We start from the raw sequence: 24,458 nt of genomic DNA, 5'->3' as shown, positions 1-24,458 counted from the left end.
CCCCTTCCTCTCCTCCTTTCTTTTCAGACAAATACTGACATTTATCTGACATTCAAATTATTATTTTCTATTACTAAAATACTGATACATTTCTTTTCCCCAAGTCTAAAATAGTATACTTATGATTAGCCAGAAAAGATATATTAAACTGATTACACAAAACCCTGTGTTCATTCACATGAAATGACAGGAACAAAAAGGAAAGAAGCATGCGAAGTGTATATATATATATACTTCTGTTCATTTAATATCATATATATATATATATATATATATATATATGATATTAAATGAACAGAAGTATATGGATGCACACTGTCCAGTCCTGTCCCTAGCCCAGGAATGTATAACTGGCCATGGGCATGTTGTGAACAGCAGGGCAAAAGGGACTAACAATGTTCTGATGAAACTCTCCTCCTGTGAATTCAGTTCTGCTTTTAAAATAACTAACATGTGCTAGCACTTGCAGGTGGGTATCCATGGATGGATGACTTGGAGCCTTGTTAGGAGGGAGCTTAGCCAACCATAAAGATGCAGAAAGTGGTCCTCACAGTCATGTCCAGATCCTGCCATCTGGTAGTTAGCTTAGGATACAGAAAGATTTTGTAAGATAATGACTTCAAGGGACCAAATACACCATGGCTAAATAACACACTAGTTCAGCTAGATGGTCAGGCCTGGTTGCCCACAGAGAACCCTGGCACAGCAGATAGAGGGCCTAGATGGGTTCCAAGGGTTTTTTTTTTTGTATCTGTGCCCCATTCCTCTGTCTAGGCAACATGCCTGGATTCCAGATTTTAGTTCTTATCCAAATTATTTATTCAGACCTCATGTTTTTAATAATTTGGTTGATGAGATTGAGTTGCTGGTTTTTAACTTTGTGTATGTACTCAATTTTGCAAGTCATACTTAAACATTTGATTGGATCTTTCCTTGGCTTTCTCTAAAAACTAATAGTGGCTACCAAGTATGTCACAGCTAAGTCAAGAGTCTTGCCGATCATACACAGGCATGCTCACATGAACATTAGTGGACTGGATCTCCAGAACAGTGATTAAGAGCAAGTGTCACAGGCCTGGGTCTAAAACTGTACGCAGCTGCACTGCCTACTTCATAGGAAGGCAAGCAATGCACAGGGACAGCCACGGAACAGGCAAGTAGCAATAGCAATTTATACAAGCAGGTATCGGGATCTCATGTGATGAAAGAGAAATTACTAGGGTGTTGAACATGTCTTCCTGGTACAATTTCACACTAGGCTGGCCACTGAGTAAGGAGGAAAACTACATTCTGTGAGTGCCGCCAGGGGCCAAATGTCAAGATGATGGGAATAAACAATAACTATGAGAAGTCTCTGCTCTTACAGAGCCAGGTTCACTGTTAGGACTGGGTGCAGAAGCTCTGCGTAGAGGAAGACCTGAAGGCTGGGCAGGGCACAGTGCACAGACACACAAATCAGCCTGGATTTCCAAGACAAGGGGCCTTGAGATGCTTCCTGAGGGGTGAAGTTAGACAGGTTGGTCACATGGCACACCAGCAGAAGGCCAGCTGCCAAAGCTCTGCTGTCAGTTATCCTGTAGTTCAAAGTGCAACATGGTGGGGTGTGGAGAGGAGAAATGAAGCTCTTGGAGTCATCGGTTCTCTTGTTATTGGGACAAAACAGCTAACGAAAGCAACATAAAGAAAAGTTTATTTCAGCTCAAAGCTAAATGTGCCCTCATGGGCAGGTGAATGCAACAGTTGGCCACACTGCGTCCACAGTCAGGGAGCAGAGAGCAAAGAAAGCTGGCCCTCAGGTGAACCATCATGGGCAGGTAAATGCAACAGTTGGCCACACTGCATCCACAGTCAGGGAGCAGAGAGCAAAGAAAGTTGGCACTCAGTGCACTTTCTTCTTTTCATTCAGTTTGAGACCCCTAGCCCATGAGATGGCAGACCTTCCCTCCTCAACACAATCTAGAAACAACTTCATGGATATGGCAGAAATCTTTAAATATGTTTCCATAGTAATTCTAGATGTCATCTAGTTAAGAATCATAACAGGATTAACAATTAACATGCTCCTTCCTAAAAGTCAGATCCAAGATCATGGCCATGAAGTCTGCTGAATGAATTTTTGCTGTTGTGGACAGTGGGAATCTACTGAGTACTAACTCAGCGGATTGAATAATTACTTCTGGATCTTGAGACATGAGTTACTAAAAGAAGTTCGTCACGACTCCCTGCATGTATCCTGAAATTACATGCAGTTCTTAACAAGACTGTGTCTGACGGAGAGGACCAATGCTTTCTCTCAAAAGGAAAGCTGGCCTCCAGCTTCATGGTGCACTTCGTGTATGATGCTCATCTCATTTGCATGAGCAGCAGTATCTGCTTCGTCTCCTCTATGTCCAGGGATGCCTATCCCCACACCATGTCTGATAGGCCAGATCGTGCAAACTGTCATGGGTGGTGTCAAAAATGAACCACAGATGATACGTCAAAGGTTTTCCACATGTAAGTACCTAACCTGTTTTGGTGAAAGCCCACAGCTTTCTCTAAACTCATTTACTACTCTTCCCAGGTATGTGGAGAAAGAATCCTCCCAGGGATTTGTGAAAATAAGTGAAGAGTCACCACTTGTAAGCCTAAACTTTAATTCATACAAATCATCCTTCAATATGGATGCCATCATTGACGGCAAATGCTGGCTGGCTCATGAAAAAATGACAGTCCTATGAGCATACGGGGTCCATGAGGAGTGAGACACTCTTCCCTAATCCTTACATGCTCACAGCCATGCTCAGTTACTGTTAAGGAAACAAGAACACATGTTATCAAGGCTTCACTAGTCAGTAAAGTCATCGTGTCTATGACAGAAGCAAACATTTTCAGTAATAAAGCTGTGGGAATATATTGGTGGGCTTTCTTTCTTCTAATATCGGTAGTAGAGAAAGCTATCCTATGCCTTTGGAACATAATACAGCCTTCTCATAGAAATCTGTTTTTTTTTTTATCCAAAGCCCAGTGATTAATATATAATGTAATGTAATCAGGGTCTGCAGAAATAACCATCTACATAGTACAGGCTAATGATAGACACCAAAAAAGCTACTACAGTACAAATGAGAAAACAGAAAACTTACTAGCATGCTCATCTTGCTTAGAGAAAAACATCTGGCTTTCAGGGGTTGGTCCTGTTAGAGTGTGGGCATTTCTTGATTGTCTAATTTTCACAAAAGATCAAGAAACAAGAATTTCATGTGATTTCCTCCTCCATGGTTTTGAATCTTCAAGCTCAGTAAAACATAGCCATGAGTGCATGGCATAAATTGATGCCTTACTTGGTAGAGAAACCACCTTTCAGTGGTGTTCCTCAAGCCATCAGAGTTGGTTGGAATTAGATGCTTTCTGAGAAAAAAACTCACTGTGCTTAGCCACAAACAGGATGTCTATATCACAACACACATCACACACACACACACATACACACACACACACACACACACACACCCCTAGCAACCATTGTAGAGGAGGTAGAAAGACTGTTACAAGCCAAAGGTAGGGAAGAACAGGAGCAAACAGTATCTTCTGGACATGTCTTACAGCATGGACTCACAGCAGCTTTGGTCAAGATCAACCCAGTCAACGTGAGTATGGAACTAGAGGGAATTGGAAGGGATTAACTGAGGAGCTATGGACACTCAAAGGGTTCTTGGGGAGGGATGAATTTTTTTTTCTCAAGATATGGTCTCTGATAGACTGATCAATTCATTAGGTTATTTAAGAAAAAACAAACAAAACTCTGTAGGGCATAGAATTAGGAGGGGACAGTGTGAAAGCCAAAGTTATATTTTAAATCTTAATTACTGCCAGGCAGTGGTGGCGCATTTAATCCCAGCACTCAGGAGGTAGAGGCAGGTGGATCTCTGTGAGTTCGAGGACTGCCTGGGCTACAAGAGCTAGTTCCAAAACAGACTCCAAAGCTACAGAGAAACCTTGTCTCAAAAACCAAATAAATAAATAAATAAATATAAATTAAATCTTAATTACTGTGCCTAAGAGATTCATGAAACAAAATGCCTCTAACCTGTAATTCCTTACCCTAAAACAGATATTTTCTAAAATACTGAGGCTATTTGGGTTATGGGAGATAACAAGTTACATGTTTTCATTCCCCTAGACAAGTAGGTTTGGTCCAACTATATAGGATGCACTTGATCACATGTGGGCAGGAGGTATACAAGCAGGAAATTCACCAGGATGTATATATGCTTGCCTCTGATTGGACAAGACGGCAAATATGGTGAAATGTGAGTTTGCCTTTCTAAGCCATTTCAAAACGTGACTCTTGGCCATTTTCTAAAAAACCCAGAGGTATTCCTTGTCAGAGTCCATCTTCCTGGCCACTACTTAAACAAAGCTTGCTTCAAATTTGGCTTTAAATTGTGGTAGTGGTGTCATTCTCGAGCAATGAGATTAGGAGCAATGAGATAGGGAGGAAGGGGGTACATCTGGTACTTCCTACCAGAGCCACATCCTGCTGTGACCTGAGCTAGCTAACTCTGCCATGCTCATTGGGGCGACCCCTTGGGGTCTGGTGGGTTCTGGTGACCAGCGGTCATTAGTGTTCTTCATCATCAACAGCATCGCCTTTTTTCACAGACTGAGAACGCCTGCAGCAATTGTGGTCCTGAGTGAGATGACAACCCTTCCCGATGAAAACTGAGAGAAGAGGACTCCGAAGGCTTCTGAAGCCCAAAGCAAAGAGAGGGCAGCCCTCAGAAAAATTCCGCCACAGGATGTAGGGCAATGCGTCAGTAGCCTGGATGAACAGAAGCTGTGTAGAGGATGGTACAAGGGATGAAACCTTTCCTCTCCCTGTACTCAAATGGACATTTAATCCCACTTTGCTACTTTCCAAGACTGAATGTCTACTCTGCCTTATGTTCTGAGAAACTAATGAGAACATAGTCACAAACCACCCAGGTTCATTTCTAACACCCATCATAACAGCAGCTTAAACACTATATTGATACCCATGTGGCAGCTTTTCCTTAGTTAAAGAATAAAGCTGCTACCTGATAACAGTGACTTGGGTGAGGGAGCTTTGAAGAGAACATCAAAGATGCTGCCAACATAAACCACACTCAGTAAACATTGGTTTTAATGGAAGAATTACCATAAAAAGAGTTTAAGCCTTAAAGAGTAGTGTGTTACTACCCCAGGGTTCAAAGGGGAAGGACCCAGGGGGCGTGAGAAATGCCCTGTATTGTATATTCTTCCCGATTTTATTAGAGATGCTGACACAGAAGAACTACACTCAGAGATCACAGAAAGTGATACCAGGATCTGCAAGCAGCTTTGCTGACCAAAAGGGCAGCGAAGGACATTTACTAATGAGGGTAATTAAATAAGCCTTGATAACCAGCAAAGCCTGGCTGGTGAAAGCAGTGAGCCAGATAAAGGGGTCTCACCCTAGGAAAAGAGACCAGACACTGTACTAAAAGGGTCTGTCCACCAGTCAATAATCCCAGGCAGAAAGAGATAACAGGCCTGCCAAACACACAGGGAAGGCCTCTTGCAAATGCAGTTTCAAATGTGTCCCACTCTGGCCTTGACCATGACATGACCGTCCACAGTGGGACAGAGTACCTACAACCCCCTTCCTATTTCTCAGATAAGGAAAAAGGCACAGAGTTTCCTGTCCCCCATTTCTTCTTTTAGGCCTCTCTTTTTTGTTAAAGAAATCAGCAGCCCTGGCAGAGAACCTCAACAGATAGAGATGGTAATCTCAGTAGATAAGACATGCCCTTGGGAAAGGCTACTTTGCTTTGATTTCTTCCTAATCAGCCAGCTGCCAGGAGGAAGGCTGCATTGTTTTGGAAAGCAGAGCTAAATTCTGGGCAATTCAGCCACAGGCTGAATTTCAAACAAACCTTCCCTCTAGAAGTTAGCCTGTGTCTCTTGGCTGCCATCCTTACCTGAAAGGACCTCTCAAGACCTCTAGAAGTGGACAGGTAAAAAAAATATTGTCATGTTGCTAAGATAACACAGTTAAAGCTGTTATTTTGTTGACCTTCCCTGTCACCTGGGTACCTTGTACCCTGTACAAGCTCCACCCACTCCCAAACCCCCCTTACTTCAAGACAAGCAACTCTCACCACCCCCTCCTCTCCAGTCTCTATCTCTTCTGGTCCCTCTTCTGAAGAGGTAACTACTGCCCCTCTCCCCCTCCTTCTTCCCTTTTCCCTCCCCCCCATAACCCACTAAATAAACTCTATATCCAAACTCTGTCTGTCTCTCACTGGCCATGATCTCCCACCCACCAAGGGGACTCGCTTCTGCCCCTCATGGGACTGGTCCCCCACCACCGTGTGTTTATAAACAATAACAAAAGTAGCCTTTGTGACAAGTTGTATTCACTTTTGGAGGCACAGATCCCATTTACACTTCTAGCAGTAAACATGCTCCCTAAAATGACAATTACCGAGTTATAAAAAAATTAACAAACAAAAGCAACTAACTCTTGTCTCAGATGTATAAAGGCCCCCGCTCTATTTCCAAGGCATGTCTTGGTCAAGATCTATCTTCCAGTAACTAAAAGTCCTGATCCCCACTCCATGGCCCATTCTACACTCTAAGGAACTGAATTCCCAACAAGGACCGTGGGAGAGTTATAGACCAGAGAAAATGCTTTATTTCAACAAAGCCTGAATTCTTATGAACTGAACACAGCTTTCATATTTGAAATATGAGCATCTGGTTGGAAAAGGATTTGCATTAAACACACTGTGATAGGAAGGTCATTAAGTATTTCTGGTTTCCTTAGAGACAGAGTCAAAGAGTAAAAGAATCCATCAAAAATATTTTGAATGAGGTTTAGCAGGATGGCTCAGTGGGTAAACCTCATGACCTGAATTTGATCCTAGAGCCCTAAATGGTGGGGAGAAGCGGCTCCTGCATGTTGTCTGAACACCTCCACATAACATGTAGGCTATGGCATGTGCAAGACTCCCTTACCTCTGATGAATACATGTGAAAAAATGTTTTGGAAGACAATAGTTGTGGGATTTATTTTACCAGATAGCAAGACATTAGAAAGCAACAGTAATTTAAGCAACATGGTAAAGGAACAAAGACAAACAGAATAAATAGTGCAAAATAGTGGGGCGCCAAACCGCGGAACTACACATACGTAAGCATCTGCTATGATTCATGATTTTCATTCATGCTAATAGAGGATGGAAACGGAAGAAGGCCCTTCTCCACATCTTATACCCAATAGACAATCTAGCACAGATAGATTGTAAGCGTGACTGACAAAATCCTAAGTACCCTTCACAATTATGACAGGTAAAATGAGAGCCCATCTATAAAGCCATACGACGTTGTGTTTGTGGGTGTAGGGTTCGTTATAGTGACAGATATAAAGATCCTAAATAGAACGCCATACTTTAGCACAACAGGAGCAATGACAGATTGGCTTCCATTAAAACTAAAATTCTGCCCATCATAAGACATCAGTAGGAGAATCTAACGAGCAGATTACAGAATGAGATGAGATCTGCAAGGAACTTATCTGAAAAAAAGCTATGTCTGTCACGTATGGTTCCATCAGATCAATAAGGAAAAGGCAATGCTATAGAAAGAAAAAAAGGCAAGTTGAATTAACGTTCATGAAAGAAGATACAACTGGTCAGTAAGCCAGCAAGGATATCCCAGCTAAACCGTAGTGAGACCCACTGAACCAGGAGGACTAAAGTTTAAGATCAGAGAAGTCAGAGTGCTAAGGAGATTGAGTATGCTGGGCAACCAGCATCCGTACTGTGGAGTTGGGAGCTATAAACTGTAAAGTCACTTCCAGAAGAGGAATGGGCGATGCTCACAGCCAGCAAACACCTAGCACACGCATAGGAAGAGTTACTGGAGGTTTACTCATAATACTCACCTGAGGACGCCTTTGAAAGGGTATACCTTTAATCACGGCACTCAGAACCAGTGACACCAGCCTGACCTACATAGAGAATTCCAGGCCAGCCAGTGCTACTTAGTGAGACCCTGTGTCTAAGTAAATAAATAAAACTGGAAACATTTAAATTTTCAAGTACAGCAGAAGGATAAGTACACGCAGATGTTTCTTACAACTAAACAGAATTCGTCAATGGCAAAATGAACCCCTTCTACACTACATGGGTGAAGCTTACAGGTCTACCAATGAGCAGCAGATAACACACACAGAAAGTATCTAATGTATGTTATTTGTTTACAATGAAGTAAAAATAAATATTGCTAATCTATCATGACTGAAATTTAAAGAAAATCTGCTTTTTTGTGACCAACATCTGCCTTGGTAGAGTCTGAAAGGGGGTTTCTAAAATGCTGGAAGCATCAATATGGGGGTAGGGGCACTCTTAAATCTGTAGGGAGCCTCCTTTTTTGACAGGTTACTCACACTTTCGAGGCTAGTATTCACCTTCTCATGTCAAGAATAAGTCAGAGAAGGGAACAGGTCACAGCTTCAGAAAAGCCTTTGCTGAGAACAAAGGGAAGCCTAGCTCCCCATCGGCAGGAACAGGCACACCTGTCTTATGAAAGACCACCCATAGCTGCTTTTTATCTTCCCACTTCCCAAGCAAGAGGATGCTAAAAAGAAACAGCCTTTGAAAGGACAAATCACCTGACCTTTGAAGACCAGAGTAGTGGCAAGGAGAGGATCTGTAAGCGGAGGGACTTTGCTCCACCTCCTTCCATGGGCCCGTACTTTAGGATACACGGGTGTTCATTAAACAAGGTGCGCTGTACTTTTGAACTGCGAGTAAGGGAGCAGTTTGGATTTAAAACTTGCCAAAGTGCGTAGAAGTATTCAAGGACAAGATGCCTGTTAGGAAGCTCCTGCAAGACAAAGGTACCAACGCGGGCCCCGATGCGAGAATACCGCCTTGAAACCTCCGATTTGATGAAACTACTTTAAGTTACGGCTACTGTTTTTCTATTGAAGCTTTGCTAAGGTGGTTTTAGCTTTACACTTCCAAAGTGATAAATGGGCTGGAGTGATGGCTCAGTTGATAACAGCACTTGCCATGTATGTATAAGAAGCTGTGTTCAAATCTCCAGCACCCATCATAAAAAAGCTAGCATATACCTTCAGCATCAGGGGTCAGAGACAAGTTAGTCCTGGAAGCTCACCGACTTGGCAGCGTATCTGAAACTGGGCTTCTGCCTTAATGTGAGACCCTGTCTCAGAGCAGAATGGAAGAGAACTGTAGAGTTAGACACTCACTTCCACATCCTCCTCTGGTCTCTTTCTTGCATGCATAAGGGTATGCACTTTTGCACACTTGCATGCATCACACACATACACACACACACACACACACACACACACACACACAAACACGGGGTGGGGGGAGAAGAATGATAAGCCTTGACATGAGAAATCTAATAATGAAAGTGGATTTATGAGAGGATGTCATCAGTAAGTGCAAAGATAGGTTAATTAAGAACTAAGTCACATGTGAAGTTTTAAAAGCTAAATAGATTTATATAAGTGAGAAACCCTGGGGTCTATTTACAGAGCCTCTTTAATTAGTCAGTATTCAAAACAGCACTGCACACTTGGGTCAAGTTTTCCAGACACTTTAAACATACCTCTCCCTGAAAGAAGAGTTCAGACTTGGCAAATCGCAAAGAGAACCTGCAGTTACTGGCGCAGCGGAACGGACACGGCATTGCAAATGTGGAAGAGGAAAGTCAAAGATGGAGACCAGGTATGAATGTGGTGTGAACGCCAAAGAAAAGGCACGCACCGACTCTTAAAAGGAGCTAGGAAGTGACAGATCCAACTCTGGTCCTGAGAGCAAAGCTGCGCTTACACAGATGAACACACACCCCAAACACGCTCAAGGCAGAAAATAATTTATCGATGATATGAATCCCAAGAGTGCCAGGTTCTTTTCAGACAACTATTTCTGACATTTGTTTCAGAAAGTAGAAACGGCGCAACTATACTATCAAATGTATGGATGAAATACCTGCTGTCGTTCTTGGGAAGTACTTTGTAGTATTCCTGATCATGACCATTTCAAGATGAAATATATGTATGGTGTAGGCTGTGACACAAGAGAGACCTAAATTCAAATCCTGCTCCTGTGACCCACCTCTTACACTACTACCTAGAATCCAACTGGAGTTAATTTTTCAGTCATTCAAAGTAGAGATGTTCTCAGGAGAATTGCAAGTTACAGATTTGAGAGAGAGATTTAATGTATGTGGCCTAATGCCTAGCATGTAGTATGGATCTCCTAAATTGCTCTTACAGTGTGCAGAGGGTTGGTTCTAAGAAAAGCAGGGCCCATATTTTTCATGTCCTACTTGCTCATTTGCACTGTTGGTGTGGTAGCTCTGTGTGCAGCTGTGTAGAGCTCTGTGTGCAGCTCTGTGTGCATCTGTGTACAGCTCCGTGTGCAGCTCTGTGTACAGCTGTGTGCAGCTGTGTACAGCCCTGTGTGCGGCTCTGTGTGCAGCCCTGTATGTGCATGGCATACAGAAGTGAACACTGTTTAATAACCAGAAAAGCATTTTCTCATCTATGAAGCAACTAGTATAAGCCAGGCACCAAGACAGACACTGTAGATACATAAATGTGGCTCAGAGGCGAACATTTGCTGGTTCTGCCCCCTTTTATGTCACCAGGAATTAAGGAATGCCTGGAATACTGAATTTGCCTGGTAAGTATTTACAAAATAAGCAAACAATGCTTTTTATACCAACCCTGTACATCTACAGTCCAACATAGAAATTACTTTTGCTTATGTTTTAAATATCCAGTAAGACAAAAGATCAATACAAATTTAAGTGAAATTGGTTTCAAGCTGCATGCTTCCTAAATCAATGATATTCGTATAATATACTGGTATTCTGGAAACAGCTGAGAAATGTGTGACTTTAGGGTTAGAATACATCAAATGATTGAAAATGATTTTCTTAATACAAACATCCTGAGGACTTAAAACACTGCTCACCTGGTCTTCTTCTCCTCCACCTTCTTCATCATACTTCAAAATATTATCTCTTACATCATCTTCTGGGTCAATCAGAAGCTGCTTGGCCTGGCGCTCTTTATCCCGGCGTTTCATCCATACCACAAACATGAGAACAAGGACTGGACAGGAGGAAAGTAAAATGCACACTCTGTCATTCTGAAAGCCAGACGTACAGAACCTCAGCCTTCCACATGAACGACGTAAGGACCATGGTCCATAGTTCACTCTGGGACTGCTCGTGGTCCTTCCCCGGGCCACTCAGAGCAATCCTCTGCCAGAGCAGAGTGAAGACCTGGGCTCGAGTCTGCAATGTGTCACGAGCCTGTCGTGTGAGGCATGATCTCCAGAAGGACTGGTTTCTGTCTTTATCTTGGCTTCTTAGCAGATCAATATCCTAATAAGAATGCTTCGTAAACCCCAAAGACACAAGACAGCAGCGAGGTAATTGAGACACTGGTCAGTCATCACTATACTCCCAAACTCTCAGGGAAAGGCGTTTGCCTGGATGACTAGGGTAGGAAATGAGAGTTGGATGTGTAATTGGATTCTGGGTTGTTTTCTGACTCGCAGAGGCGGCCGTTTCTCTGTCATGCTATTCTGCATTTTCTTTCCTACCTTGCTGTAGCTACGAAGGCATGGGGATTAGTTTGAGCACTGAAATAATATTAGGCTTTCATTCTTCACACTCAATGCCAGGTCTGAAACCATAAATTCTCCCAAGTTGATGTTAAAATCAGTGCCAATTCATTTTCCTTCAAAATGCTAGTGTCACTTTGTCATGGCTGAATCCATCATCCCTAAGTCTGTCTCGATAAGCTTGGCACATTTTGGTTGGAAGCGAAATGCTTCCCTGAACACACATCTAGGAATAAATTCTGTCTAAATCTGAGGATATCAGTTTACATCCGGAAACAAAAAGATTTAATGACTCCTATTTGAGCACGTTTTTATTATTGGCCATAAAAGTAAATATCCTCCTTTTAAAGCCAGATACATGATCTCATTTGCCATTGTTCAGGGCCAGATCTAGCAAGCGGATTATTAGTATTAGCACGCAGGTTTCAAATTATAGCCGAAGCAGTCTCCACACAGGAAGTAAAAAATGCTCAGGCTTCTATGGTAATTGCTTAGAATAAAGGGACAGAATTCTAAATTACCAGAACCCTTGTAAATGGAGAAAACATAAAAGAAATGGCCAGCATTTTCAAAGAAGTGATCGGTGCATAGTGTGATCACACAATAAACCGAGTCCTGCTGCTACTCCACATAAAACACTGGGCCAGGCAATTTATTCTTTTAACCTGAATGCTTAGAAGTGGCTTCTAAAGTACTTTCCAGTGGTTAATTTCTTGCATTCCACTGAACCAAAGATTGCAAAGTATCTTAAAAAGGAGAAATTCCTTAATCTACCCTTATGCTAAAGACAGACAATTTGAGCCGTGTAATCATTTCTACTACGGAATGCGCTGTACGCGAAGGGCAACCTCACCGCTCTGCTCAGCCCTTCAGAAACACACACCTCGATCCTCGCGTGACTGGAGCGGGTTGATGACTGTGCTTTATATGCAGGGAAACGAAGGAAAGCAATACACCTATTTTCCTAAATCATCAGCTATGTGCCATAAATTCATACTCGAGTCAAGAGAAGTGCTCAAATGCACGACTGTTTAACATTTCTCTGTGGAGCGGGCTTCCTGTGGCTTCAAGCAATCAGCACCAGAAAGTGGGGGAGATGGCATGGGAACACAACCCTGAAGCTTGCTGAAAACACGTCAGCACTCTAACTCATGCTCATTGTTGTGTGTATGCTAAGCCGACCCTGACTGCCCGCATATGATAGACAGCATGGTGCTCAGGGGCCCAACAGACTTGCGCAGCTAATCTGAGGCGGTCCTAGAAGTAGAAGGGATCACTGTTTCCAGGACACGGCCCAACAGACTTGCACAGCTAATCTGAGGCGGTCCTAGAAGTAGAAGGGATCACTGTTTCCAGGACACAGTACTCACTCAGCAGGATGATGATACAAAGCAGAATCGCGATGATGGCGCCAGTGCCAAGCCCTGCACCCACGATCCTGTCCACATCTGTGCAGTCTCCGTTGGAGTCACACTGGCAAACTTTGACACGCAGGATGGAAATATTGGACTTGGGAGGATTCCCCGAATCTGTGATGATGATGGGAACTTCATAGATTCCAGCTTCCAAAAATTTTATCTTTAAATTGAGTTGAGCAAAATCACCTACATAGAAGAGAGAAAAAGAAAACAAGTTTGACAGTCAATACCTAAAAAGATTTAAGGAAAAAAAAACCCACTACTTTCCAGACTGTATTTCCCATCTAACTGTAACCCATTGAGGAAATACAAACTATGCTGTATGGTGAAAAGTTGGTTGGGGGTTTCAACGGCTTTTAATATCTCTTTTAAACCCTTAAATAGCATTTAAAATATATTTAATGAGAAGATTATGAAGTATGTAAAATTAATTTCCCATACCCAGGGTTCCAAAATATTCAACTACACATTCGTTCAAATAATTAACCTGTTCTTACCATTAAGCCGGGTGATGGTCCAGTTTCTTTTAATAGTCACTGGAGATAAAGGAAGATCAAAAGCAAATGGCCCCGCATTTGGATCGATGTCATAATCAAGTGCTGTGATGTTAATTGAATTGGGCTCTGGAGTTTCACAGGTCTCGGCCTCTTGAGGCAACACCTGAGGGGCGTTGTCATTGATATCAAGTAAATAGATTTGTAGTGTTCCCGTGCCACTCATAGGGGGAATTCCTAAAAAGAGAGAAAAGTCAGTTGAGCAACAGTTTCTCAGCTGAGCCTCAACTGTGGTATTTTCAACTCTCTTGTCCCTACCATTGTATCATATGGGAAAATGTTCACTGTCACAGTAGCTGAATGGACAGGTTGTAGAACAAGTTCATTTCTTACATCCCTCCTAGGATTGCTCTGAGCTGCTGGTGCGATCCTATAGGAGCTGGGCATAGATCTAATGCCTTTCCTGCTCTAGCCGTCCAGCACTCAGTGCTGATGAGATTATGGACCCCAGCCTCTGATGGAGAACCAGGACATGTGCATGTTTGGAGGGGAGTTCTGAAAGTTCAAATCCAGGTGTAATCATTGCTAATAATTTCAGGCAACTGATACAAGACCATAGGCTTTGTCTTGGGAACATGTACTCTGGAGGAGAAAAATGGGTTTTATTTATCAGCCAACCATACACACGAGAAAGGATTGGGGCTGCTCTTTGTATACTAGTTCACAGTATTACTGTGCAGGAGGTTTAAATGGATGAGGACCTCAGTCTCTAAGAACTGCTCATGGCCATGGGCCTTTCTGCATACAGTAGAGTAGACAAAACTGTACACACTGTTCTGCCTAAACTCAAACCTCTTCTCATTGATCCTGAAATGTTATCTCTCCCAGCTCATAGGATCCTTTAGTCTGGCTTCTGCTGTATTATAATATCCACATATATCTAAGAAGTTTTATGTGCGTGAATTTATATTTATACATATCATTTATATTTTTATGTGTTTTATAAGCAGTTTCACATAGTGAATCCTAGAAAGTTAAGTGACATGGCTGAAGGGTCATGAAACTAGAAAGGTGCACAAGGAAGTGAGCAAGAATACAAGGAACACCTGGGTCAGAGGGCAGGAGCATTGGCGGGAATTGTGTTTTACTCTTATGATATCATTAACACCACTTGTTTGATATCTTGAGCAATGTTTATGTGTACTATTGCTTAAATATTATGCCTAATGCATAACAACTTTACAAAACAGGCAACAGAGAAGTCTTTTATAACAAGGAAACTAAGGACAGAGACTAAGAGCTTGCCCATCCAAGTTCTCTCTTCAGCCTTGTGTAGGAAAGTCCACCTGTGAGGCTTCACAGCTCCAAACGGCTCACTTCTCTCATTGCAAATATTCCTCCAATTAGAAGCAGTGCACCTTGGTAAGCGAGAAGCCTGGCTGTGCCTCAAAACCAATATGTATCCACGTCACTTATGACTCTTTAAGTCTCTCCTTGAGAGAGCTTTCAGCTCCAGTGCAGAGAAAGGGCTGTTTGCAACAGGCACGGCCTGAGGCATCACTACCCCTATGGCAGAGGCTGGTCCTGCAGAAGTCCAATACTAAGTGACTAAACAGAGTTCCTATATTAGAACGGATACAAAACACTGCCTTGGTCTATTGCTAAGCACATTTTTTGAAAGTCATTCATTCAGATGAGTCTCATGACCACAATGTTGTAAAACCGCACATCTTGACCACCAATTTGAAGCCTGTATTTTTTTTATTAAACAAACACATCCACAGTCTAGCACTAAAGTATTTTTAAAAATATGGTTGTGATTTCATTTTGAAACTATTCACAATGACAGAAATATTTTTGTGAATATTAGTTTGTGCCAAGTACTGCTTTAAAAGCTTCATTTGAAGAATTATATCTAACTCAAAACAGTACAAACTAGCTATTAATACCACTATAGCTTTATTTCACAGAAATAATAAAGAAATACGGTTGAAACTGTATTACTAAGTACACAGAAAGAAGAGGCTGGGGACATGTGACAGATAACAAAGCTACCACTAACGAACTCTGACCCAGTAGAGACCCATATGGGGAAAAATGTCAAAGTCTAATTTAAAACCAACACCTTCATAAGTCTCCTATAATCACTGTTTGTATAGGCACAAAATTATGTTTCCTAGCACATTACAGGAAAAAGAACAATCTCAGAAAAGGGGATGACTAAAAGAAGCACAAGAATAAATAAACCGCAGATTCTGGGAACAATGATGACAGACTTCACCTATAGCTCATAGGGCATCTGTGCATGTCAGGGCAGGAGAACAGACCTGGTGAGCCACGATCACAATGCCAGCCACTGTGTGTACACAGACAGCAGAAAAGTACTTTATAGCAAACTGGGGAAAGGGGAAGGAAAAGTCAGGACTTCAAAATAAAACAAAACTTTGGAGCCTTAAAAGAATAAAGATCTGCGAGGCACTGGTGGTGCACTCCTTTAACCCCAGCACGCAGCAGAGGCAGGCAGATCTCTGGGAGTTTGAGACCAGCCTGGTGTATAGAACTCAGAGAAACCCTGTATGAAAATCGAAAGAGAGAAAGAGAGAGAGAGAGAGAGAGAGAGAGAGAGAGAGAAAGAGAGAAAGAAATCTGTTATCTGCTTTCTATATAATTTAGCGCTGGAGAAAACCTCAACTCCTACATAAGCACGAGAGGTTCTACTCTGTTTAACACACAAGAACGATGCAGAAAACATACTCAATTACATACCATTGTCAGAAGCAAGGAAGGTAGCATTATATATGTTGTTTTTTACATTTGGTGACTCTCTATCCAAAACAGCAATAGTGGTGATCTGCCCATTCACGGGGTCTATTTTCAGCCAATTGGCAGGATCAGATAATTTTGTGTATCTATGAAATGAAAGTACAGTGGCTTAAATATTTTAGATAAGAAATTAGCAAAATGTTAGTTTTTACAGGTTTAATTACAAAAAGGCAAAACATTATTAATTTGCATGACTGTAGATGATGGTCAGAAATAGAATTCTAACGTGCAGAAGTACTTCACGGCAGAGATTTTGGGAGGTATGTAAAGGCCATGTTCCATCTTACTCCTGGAAATTCTGCAAAGGTTTAGAGGAAAGACAAAATGCACAGTCTCCCTGGGGTCGATTTAACGGATCTCAGTGTAGGCTCTTGCCTACTTCAATACATAAAATAGGTGCTGAAAATAGGGTTCAAATATACTTTCTAAATCGGAGCCCTATCATACAGAACCTGGGGGAATCAGAAGGTATATTTTACATCACAAACCACTCCTAAAGGCCTCACTACCTTATGACGGTGGAGACAAAGCCTCACCAGAGATCCCATAAAAACCCATTCCTACCAGGAGCCTCCAGATGGGGCCGAGCCCCCCACAGGCTTTCATCTGTATTAGCAGATTCATCTGTTCCAAGTCCTTTTTAAATGTGAGGTGGGCTGAAGTTTTTAAACTCAGATAACGAACACACAGTTTGAAGACACTATGGTATATTGTGAGAAGTAAAGTCTACAGGATTTTAATGCACCTATTAATTAACCATTTACCTATCCTGGAATCCATGTATGGAGAATCGGGGAATCAAAGCAGTTATGTCTTATTAGCAATTTTGAAAGCACTTAAATAAATTATTAATTTTAAAATTATCTTCATCTGCTCCAGAGAATGGTTGCATGGGGTATGCCCTGCCAGCCACTCACTCCTGCCTCAGGGTGAATTAGGTTTTGCTGAAGGTTTTTACAAATACATCTTCTGGGTGCATTGCACAGGTGCTGGGTGCATCCTTAGCTGTCCATTTTGGTCTGGCGTTAGTGCTTTCTTCTCTGGACATTTGGAGAAACAAGAGTTTATAATTTCCTGTCCACTCACTTTGTTGCTTTTCAATGTGTTTGTTAATAAAAGCACAGGCTAAATAATTAATACTTTCAATTAAAAAGACCGAGTTGGAGAAAGTTTTATCTTCTACTAACACATGAATAAGCTAATAAAGTCATAGATGTCCTGAGGAGAAAATACACCGAAGAATTTAAAATTATATTGGAAAACATACATGACACCATGTGATCTTTATCTGGGTGCTGAGGAACTAAAGAAGCCCATTTTTGTAGAACAATAATGTTTTAATCTCAGGAAATATGGAGTATTTTCTGTAACACATGGCAATATTAGAATTGAATCATCAGTTTTCTTTAGGAATGCAGCCCCAGAGAAGTTTTTCCCGTTCCACGGATGAGCCTACACCCATGCATATACAGGTAGAGCAGAGGGACTTGGTGGCCATAAAACAAGAGCACATTCAGTTGGGAGGTGAATGTGGTGGAGGAATCGGGAAGGAGGTGGACGGGAGAGGCTATGGGTGAATTTGAATACATGCATGAAATTACTAACGAGTAAATAAACATTGTATTCAAAATTAAGAAACAAGAAAGTCATCTTATCTTCTAATCATCACTTTTGGTTGGAATGTGCATTTCTTACAGGGTGAAGTTAATAACTTTCACACAGGGCACAAAAGAGAATCTAATTTCAACATCACTGTGGCATTTCCTACCTGATACTCTGTTGCATATATCGATCGGGGTCCTGAGCTGTGAGCGTGGTAAGCATGGTACCTGCATGGAGGCCTTCTTCTTGGCGAATGATTTTTGGATTTGGGGCAAAATAAGGGTTTTCATTGACATCGATAACTGTCACAGACACAGTTGCTGTCGACTGGGGTGGGTGCTGAATTCCCTTGGCTAATGGCACTTGGTTTTCTGCAGCAACAGTAAGGACAAACATCCTATTCGTTTCAAAGTCAATTGGCTGGAAAAGAAAAAAACAGAAACCATATTTTTGCAGAAGTAAGAACATTTGTACGCTGCCATTCATCTGTCTTTGAGTCCTGTTTCCAAAACATTAGCTTTACCCCTCAGTTTGGCATGACGTTCTTCCCTACTTTCTAAAAACACATGCAGGAATGTCTCATTGACATATATCCCAACAGAGAGATTTATGTTTCTCCAAAATTGTACGTGATTGTTGCATGGATCCATTTATTTAGATGCTGCAGATTTGATTATTTTCAATAAATCAGCACACAAAACAAAAACTACTAGACAATTCGAGGTTAGGTGTGAGCACAGGATTTAGTCTCTCAAACATTAGGGAAAAGATAGCTCTCATGCAGGAAAACCTTTACCAGTTAATGGAGAATTGAAAACAAAATCTAAAATCAATACTACATAATTGATTAAATGCAACATCATTTTTAAAAATGATGCTAAAAACTTATTCAATTTAAAAGTGTCTTTCAGGGCTGGGAAGATGGTTCAGTAGGTAAGGATGCTTGCCACCCAGCCTGACTGACCTACATTTGATACCAAGAAACCATGATGGAAAAAGAGCTGATTCTCACAAGTTTTCCTCTGATGTGCCCACACATGTGCACTCAAAGCCCCCCCCCCCCCAACGCTTCCTGATGCAATCAGTCAATCATTCCATGGAAATGAAAAGTATCTTTCATAAATTAGAATGCAGACTGAGGAGTGAAGTGCATATACACACTCCTCTTAAAGTAAGTGTTCTATAGGAAGATTTATGCTTTTTCTCCTTACTGAGCAAACTGGAAATCTGGCTGTCTTCCAGAATGATTCTGAATATTTTGCAGGTTTTAAAACTCCCACATGAGAACACTCTAGATGATTAATGCAATGCACAAATAACCCGTCATGTACACATTAACTGCGAGAGTCTCCCTGAATCCTGCTGCCACTAGAATGCTGTAGGGACCTCAGTCTGCATTTCCCTCAGTGACTTTGTCATGGAAAGAGTGCTTGGCAGTAACAGGGAAGGTCAGAGGGCACCTCGTGTTGAGAATGACCAAGAGCTGAGGCTCCCAAGACATCTGTGATCAGTACAAACACAGCAGCATCCTACCCTAGGCATCTTCAGATCAAGTTCAATGCAATATTCAATTCAGCAAAACAGGAAGGAGGGCAGTAAGGCAGTAATAAGCTGAACGAATGAAATGCTCCCTATGCAGATGTACATATGCTAGCGATCTATGCGCAGCCTGAGTCCTTTCGTGTGTCTCAATGTCATTCATTCCTCACAAATGTGCAAGTACTAGGAGCTGTACTCAAGCCCCACCTTCGGCAAGAGGAACCCGAGGTTCACCAAGGTGGTGATGGCCACACAGCTTTGCCCAGGCAGAGCTGAGATGCAAACACAGAAAGCTCAGATCTGGGGCTGGGTCATCTCCTGACTATTCCCCATGTATGTGGGAGATTTCCGGGCCCATCTCTTTTCCCTCATGTGGACACAGATCATAATTCCCAGCAAGAAGCACTGAGATTGATCATTTTGTCAGGCAGACACGTGAGTTCACTTAATCAAGTGTCTCGGTGGTTAAAGGGATGGGCTTTTATGTTTGTTTGTAGCTGTGTTTGTTACCCTCTTAAGAGCTTTTCCTTTGTGACTGCACCCATATTGCTCTGTTGCTCTTTTGGCCATTAAATATCATAAAACTAGTTTTGCTTTTTGTTTGTTTGTTTGTTTTTGATTTTTGAGAAAACGTTTGTCTGTGTAGCCCTGGCTGTCCTGGAACTTGCTCTGTAGACCAGGCTGGCATCGAACTCACAGAATGGTCTGCCTCTGCCTCCTGAGTGCTGGAATTAAATATGTATCACCATGCCTGGCTAGGCTAGAAAACTAGTTTCTTAAAGTCATGAAAATAGAATTTTAAAATAGCCATGAGAACACAATTTATTTATAAGGTGCAGGCTCTCCTGCCTACATATTCCATTTTACTTTGGTTATTTTTCTTTTGTCTTTTTGATTCATTTACTAGCTGATCAAACTCCATGAGGTTAGTAGGCTTTCTTCCCTCCCTTCTTCTCCCACCCTCTCACTATCTGTTCAAACCCCATGAAAATAATAAGCATAGACTCCTCCTCCCCTCTTACTCTTCCCACCTTCCTGATGGGGATTGAACTAAGAACCTTGTGTAGGCTAAGCAAGCATTCCAGCTACGTCAACCAAAGGTCTAACCTCGGGATGGGAAGGGCCATTAATAGAGCAGTAATATTCATTTCACTTTGCTGATAACTCCCATGTCTTCGGACTGGTAAATCTATCCAAAATGATTTTAATTGTAGTGATAATGGGAGAGAATTTATGTTATCCTTAATTTCAACATAAATTAGACTGTATAGTCTACTAAGTAGTAAAGAATTCCAGATGTGAAGGTATTTAAAATAAAACAGTCCCAAGATTCTACAGGAAGGTAGTGGGAGAGGACACAGGCAGGTGCCTGCTGAGTAGCTGTCTGGGTCTGTGGTTCAAGGGACACTTACTTTTACCACAGTGACTAGCCCATCATTGCTGTTGGGGTCTGTCTGGATGGCAAACCTCCCCGTAGGGTCTCCACCACTGATTCTGTACACCGCATTCCAAGCTGGCGTGTGGGGTTGATCTTTGTCAGTGACAGTTAAGTTGGCTACGATGACATCCACCCTGTTCTCAGGGACTTCGCCGTAGAACTGCAAGAAAGACAAATTTCAGTCTGAGGTGAAATGTGGTCCACTGAATGACAAGCCGTCTGATGACCATACCACCCTAATTTTACTGTTCCATTAATTTTCTATGGTCCACAATAAACAAGGAGATAGGTATATGCTGGTAATTACTTCTACGTCTCACTGAAAAGCAAAACAAAACAAAAGAACCATGAAACATTTTTCAGCAATCCACTGGCTTTCTTTTTCCTTTTTTTTTTTTTACCATTTATGCATCAGCTTCATTAGTATTAAAATTAACACCCATTTGTGAGTATCAGTGTGATTAATGTGGGGTCCATAGAGAGGGCTTAAACATAGGAAATAAGTTCACTTGGGATCTAGGCAACTACACGCTGGAAAAATAGCACCAATCAAGCATGTATTCGGGTGTCTGAAACACTGGAAAAACTGTTACCTTTGCACCAAGCTATTTGCTGCAGCCAGGGCATTTAAACTTTTTTAACAATAACTGGAGGGTGATGAGAAAGTAAGTTCTCCAATGCCTGTTTTAGAGCCCACGTGATGTAAACATCAGAGTCAATGGCCACTTCATTCTCAGAGCAAGCTCCATTTCCATCTAACAGATTTATTATTCATAACAAAACTTCTTCCAAATGGCCCTCGGTGCTGAAGTACGTTGAGTGACAAGTTGTACTTACCGTCATGGCAGTAAACTCCGGGGGATTGTCATTGACATCTGTCACCGTGATGACCGCCGTGGCTGTGTTTGAAAGGCCATAAGTGGGATTGCCTTCCATGTCTGTGGCCTGAATTATTAACGTATACTGTTGCACTTTCTAAAAAAGACATCAAGATTACAAGTTAAATGATGCTAATTCCTCAAGAAGACATAACAGTTGTCCTGCAAAGGGCTCTTTATTACCCATGGAGAGCACAGCATCCTTCATTCTGATTAACATGACTTGCAATTTCCCACGTGGAGTTTACTTTAACTCAGGAAACACAGGTCTGGTTCTTGTCTGGGGAGATTTAACTGTGTATATTCACTTTGACTCCCAAGAAGGAATGCGTTAAACACACTGCAGATGTGTGAAATTCATGGCTGAACTGAAGCCTCCATCTGGTATCAACCTTTCTCTTTTGCTACAAGGTTGCTAGTAAGTATTCGAGCCTTTTGGTGTATCTTATATATTAATTTCCATGTTTAGGACAGTACAGAAAACGAGGAAGTCAAGAAAAGCATATGTAATTCACAAAGCATGTCGGTCTTCCCTTCATATTATATACATATTTTTCTATTATATTATTATATAGTATATTATATATTGTGTTATAACTAGTTGATAACATTTCCCCCACTCCTCATTAGTACTAACTGTTCAAAATTATGTAAGAGTTATACAGTCTTCAAAAAAGATCAAAATTCGGAGCTGAAGACATGGTTTAGTGGTTAAGAACACTTGCCGCATCTGCAGAGGATTGGGGTTTGGTTCCCAATGCTCACAGGTTGGTCCACAAACATCTCTAACTCCAGTTCAAGGGAACTGGGTGAGCTCTTCTGGCTTTTGTGGACACCACTGATGCACGCAGTACACACAGTATACATAGCATCACACAGACAAAACATTTATACACATGAAATAAAATAAATCAATCTAAAAGTATTTTAAACAAAATTAATTAAGGGGTATAAGCTGTAGGAATTCCTACCTCCAGTAGTCTTTAAGTTACCCCCTCCACTTGGGCGTGGCCTCTTATACTATATATGCTGATGTAAAGTGCGCACCCGGCCTCTTTTCTGGCTGCGGGATACAGTTGCTGTTCCCCATTCCAGCAAAGGATTGTAATCTGTGAGTCCACCCCCAAATAAATAACCCTCTATTATACTCAATTCTGAGCTACTGTGGGATTTCTTTTAAGAATCCTTCTTACTGTAGGTATACATTTAAACCATTAGTCCTGGAACAGAATAGGTGCTTAATTGAATAGGTAAATAATGAATGGACCAGCACTAAGATACCATGTACAGTGTCTATTGTTTTGAGCACCACCTATCAGGGATACAGATACGGACACAGCTACATTCAGGTGACTTTTATCAGGCTAGCACCCATTACTTGAAAAGTACAGATTAGCTCTTGTAACAAGGAGCCAAATGAAGCTGTAATGCATGTTCAGTGGAAATCCTGAGATTATCCTAGAAATCTATACTGCCAGCCGATAGCATTTTATTTGCAGAAACACCTAACCAAGAGCACTATCTAAAGTCATTTGGAATCTCCGTGAAATTTGGCACAGAATAAAAAGGATCATATTCCTAAATGCTAAACCATTCTGAGCAACAAAACTCTCTCTTCTTCAAACTAAACAAAACAAGTGTCATTGCAAAGTGCAGTTGCCTCTGGTTCTAAATATAGCTGACATTATAAACGGCCATTCTTAAGGGATTCCTGCAGCTTGGAGGAAAGAGGCACAAATTGTGGCTTTTGATGCAGTCATTAGAGGGAAGGGCAAGGAACAGAAAGACATGGGCTGGTAAGCCAGCCTCACCCGTGAGCTTTAAACACTGTTCGGCTGATTGAGTGTCACTCTCTAGCAGATATTTTAGTTCCCTTATTTCTTCCTAAAAAAGAATATACCATACTTTTAATTAGAAAACCTTCAAATATGTAGTGCAGGAGGAACCATTTTAAGATTTTGTGACCCACAGCACTTTATTATAACCCAGAATGGCTTTTCTTCTCAAGACTATTCCTTTGGGGAAAATCTCATGGGTTCCGATCCCTGACAATGAACTGCAGACAACTAATATCTGCTAGTGAGAGAGAACCAGGCTCTCCAAGGGATGAGTTCCCTAACTGGTTACAAAATCAACCCCGAATCATACACACAGGTAACACAAATGGACTCAGCAGGTCAGCAGGTTGTGTGTGTGTGTGTGTGTGTGTGTGTGTGTATGTGAATTAAGGAAAGATGCCATCAATTTGAGAAGTGAGGTGGGAAAAAGTGAGGAACTGGAGAGAGGAAAGGGAAAGGAGAAATGATACAACTATGTTTTAATTAAAAGATAAATCTTTATAGATGTTCATTGAGTTTCATCCTTTCGTGGTTACTGAGAAAACCCAGTGCGGGGACATTCAGTCAGCTTCCCAACTGAAAACTATGAAAATAAAAATGTCCTATGACTGAGGCTGAGAGAGAGTTAAGCAGCCAAGGTGACTGGCTGACAACTCTTCTGGAGGAGCTGGGTTCAAATCTCCACACCCACATGGCAGCGCACAACTGTCTGTAACGCTAATCCCCAGGGACCTGCCACCCTCTTCTGCTCTCTGAAGGTACCAGGCG

The 24,458-nt window shown here is 41.7% G+C and overlaps 1 protein-coding gene across 1 annotated transcript in view; it reads right to left on the bottom strand.

Annotated features, from left to right (window-relative positions):
• Nucleotides 1–24,458, bottom strand: part of LOC121443161 (cadherin-2) — a 227,134-nt gene that overhangs the window by 20,641 nt on the left and 182,035 nt on the right. The window contains exons 8-14 of the mRNA XM_041644837.1: nt 21,812–21,949; nt 20,949–21,134; nt 18,164–18,417; nt 16,339–16,481; nt 13,576–13,809; nt 13,031–13,264; nt 11,004–11,143 (exon numbers count right to left, since the gene is read on the bottom strand). Of these exons, the coding sequence (XP_041500771.1) occupies nt 11,004–11,143; nt 13,031–13,264; nt 13,576–13,809; nt 16,339–16,481; nt 18,164–18,417; nt 20,949–21,134; nt 21,812–21,949 (1,329 nt within the window). The remainder of the gene's footprint in view (nt 1–11,003; nt 11,144–13,030; nt 13,265–13,575; nt 13,810–16,338; nt 16,482–18,163; nt 18,418–20,948; nt 21,135–21,811; nt 21,950–24,458) is intronic.

This window comes from Microtus oregoni, unplaced genomic scaffold, assembly GCF_018167655.1.
Source record: "Microtus oregoni isolate MIOR12 unplaced genomic scaffold, Mior012 000101F_ref0000407, whole genome shotgun sequence".
In the NCBI taxonomy this organism is placed as follows: Eukaryota; Metazoa; Chordata; class Mammalia; order Rodentia; family Cricetidae; genus Microtus; species Microtus oregoni.
This window is presented reverse-complemented; position numbering and strand designations above follow the sequence as displayed.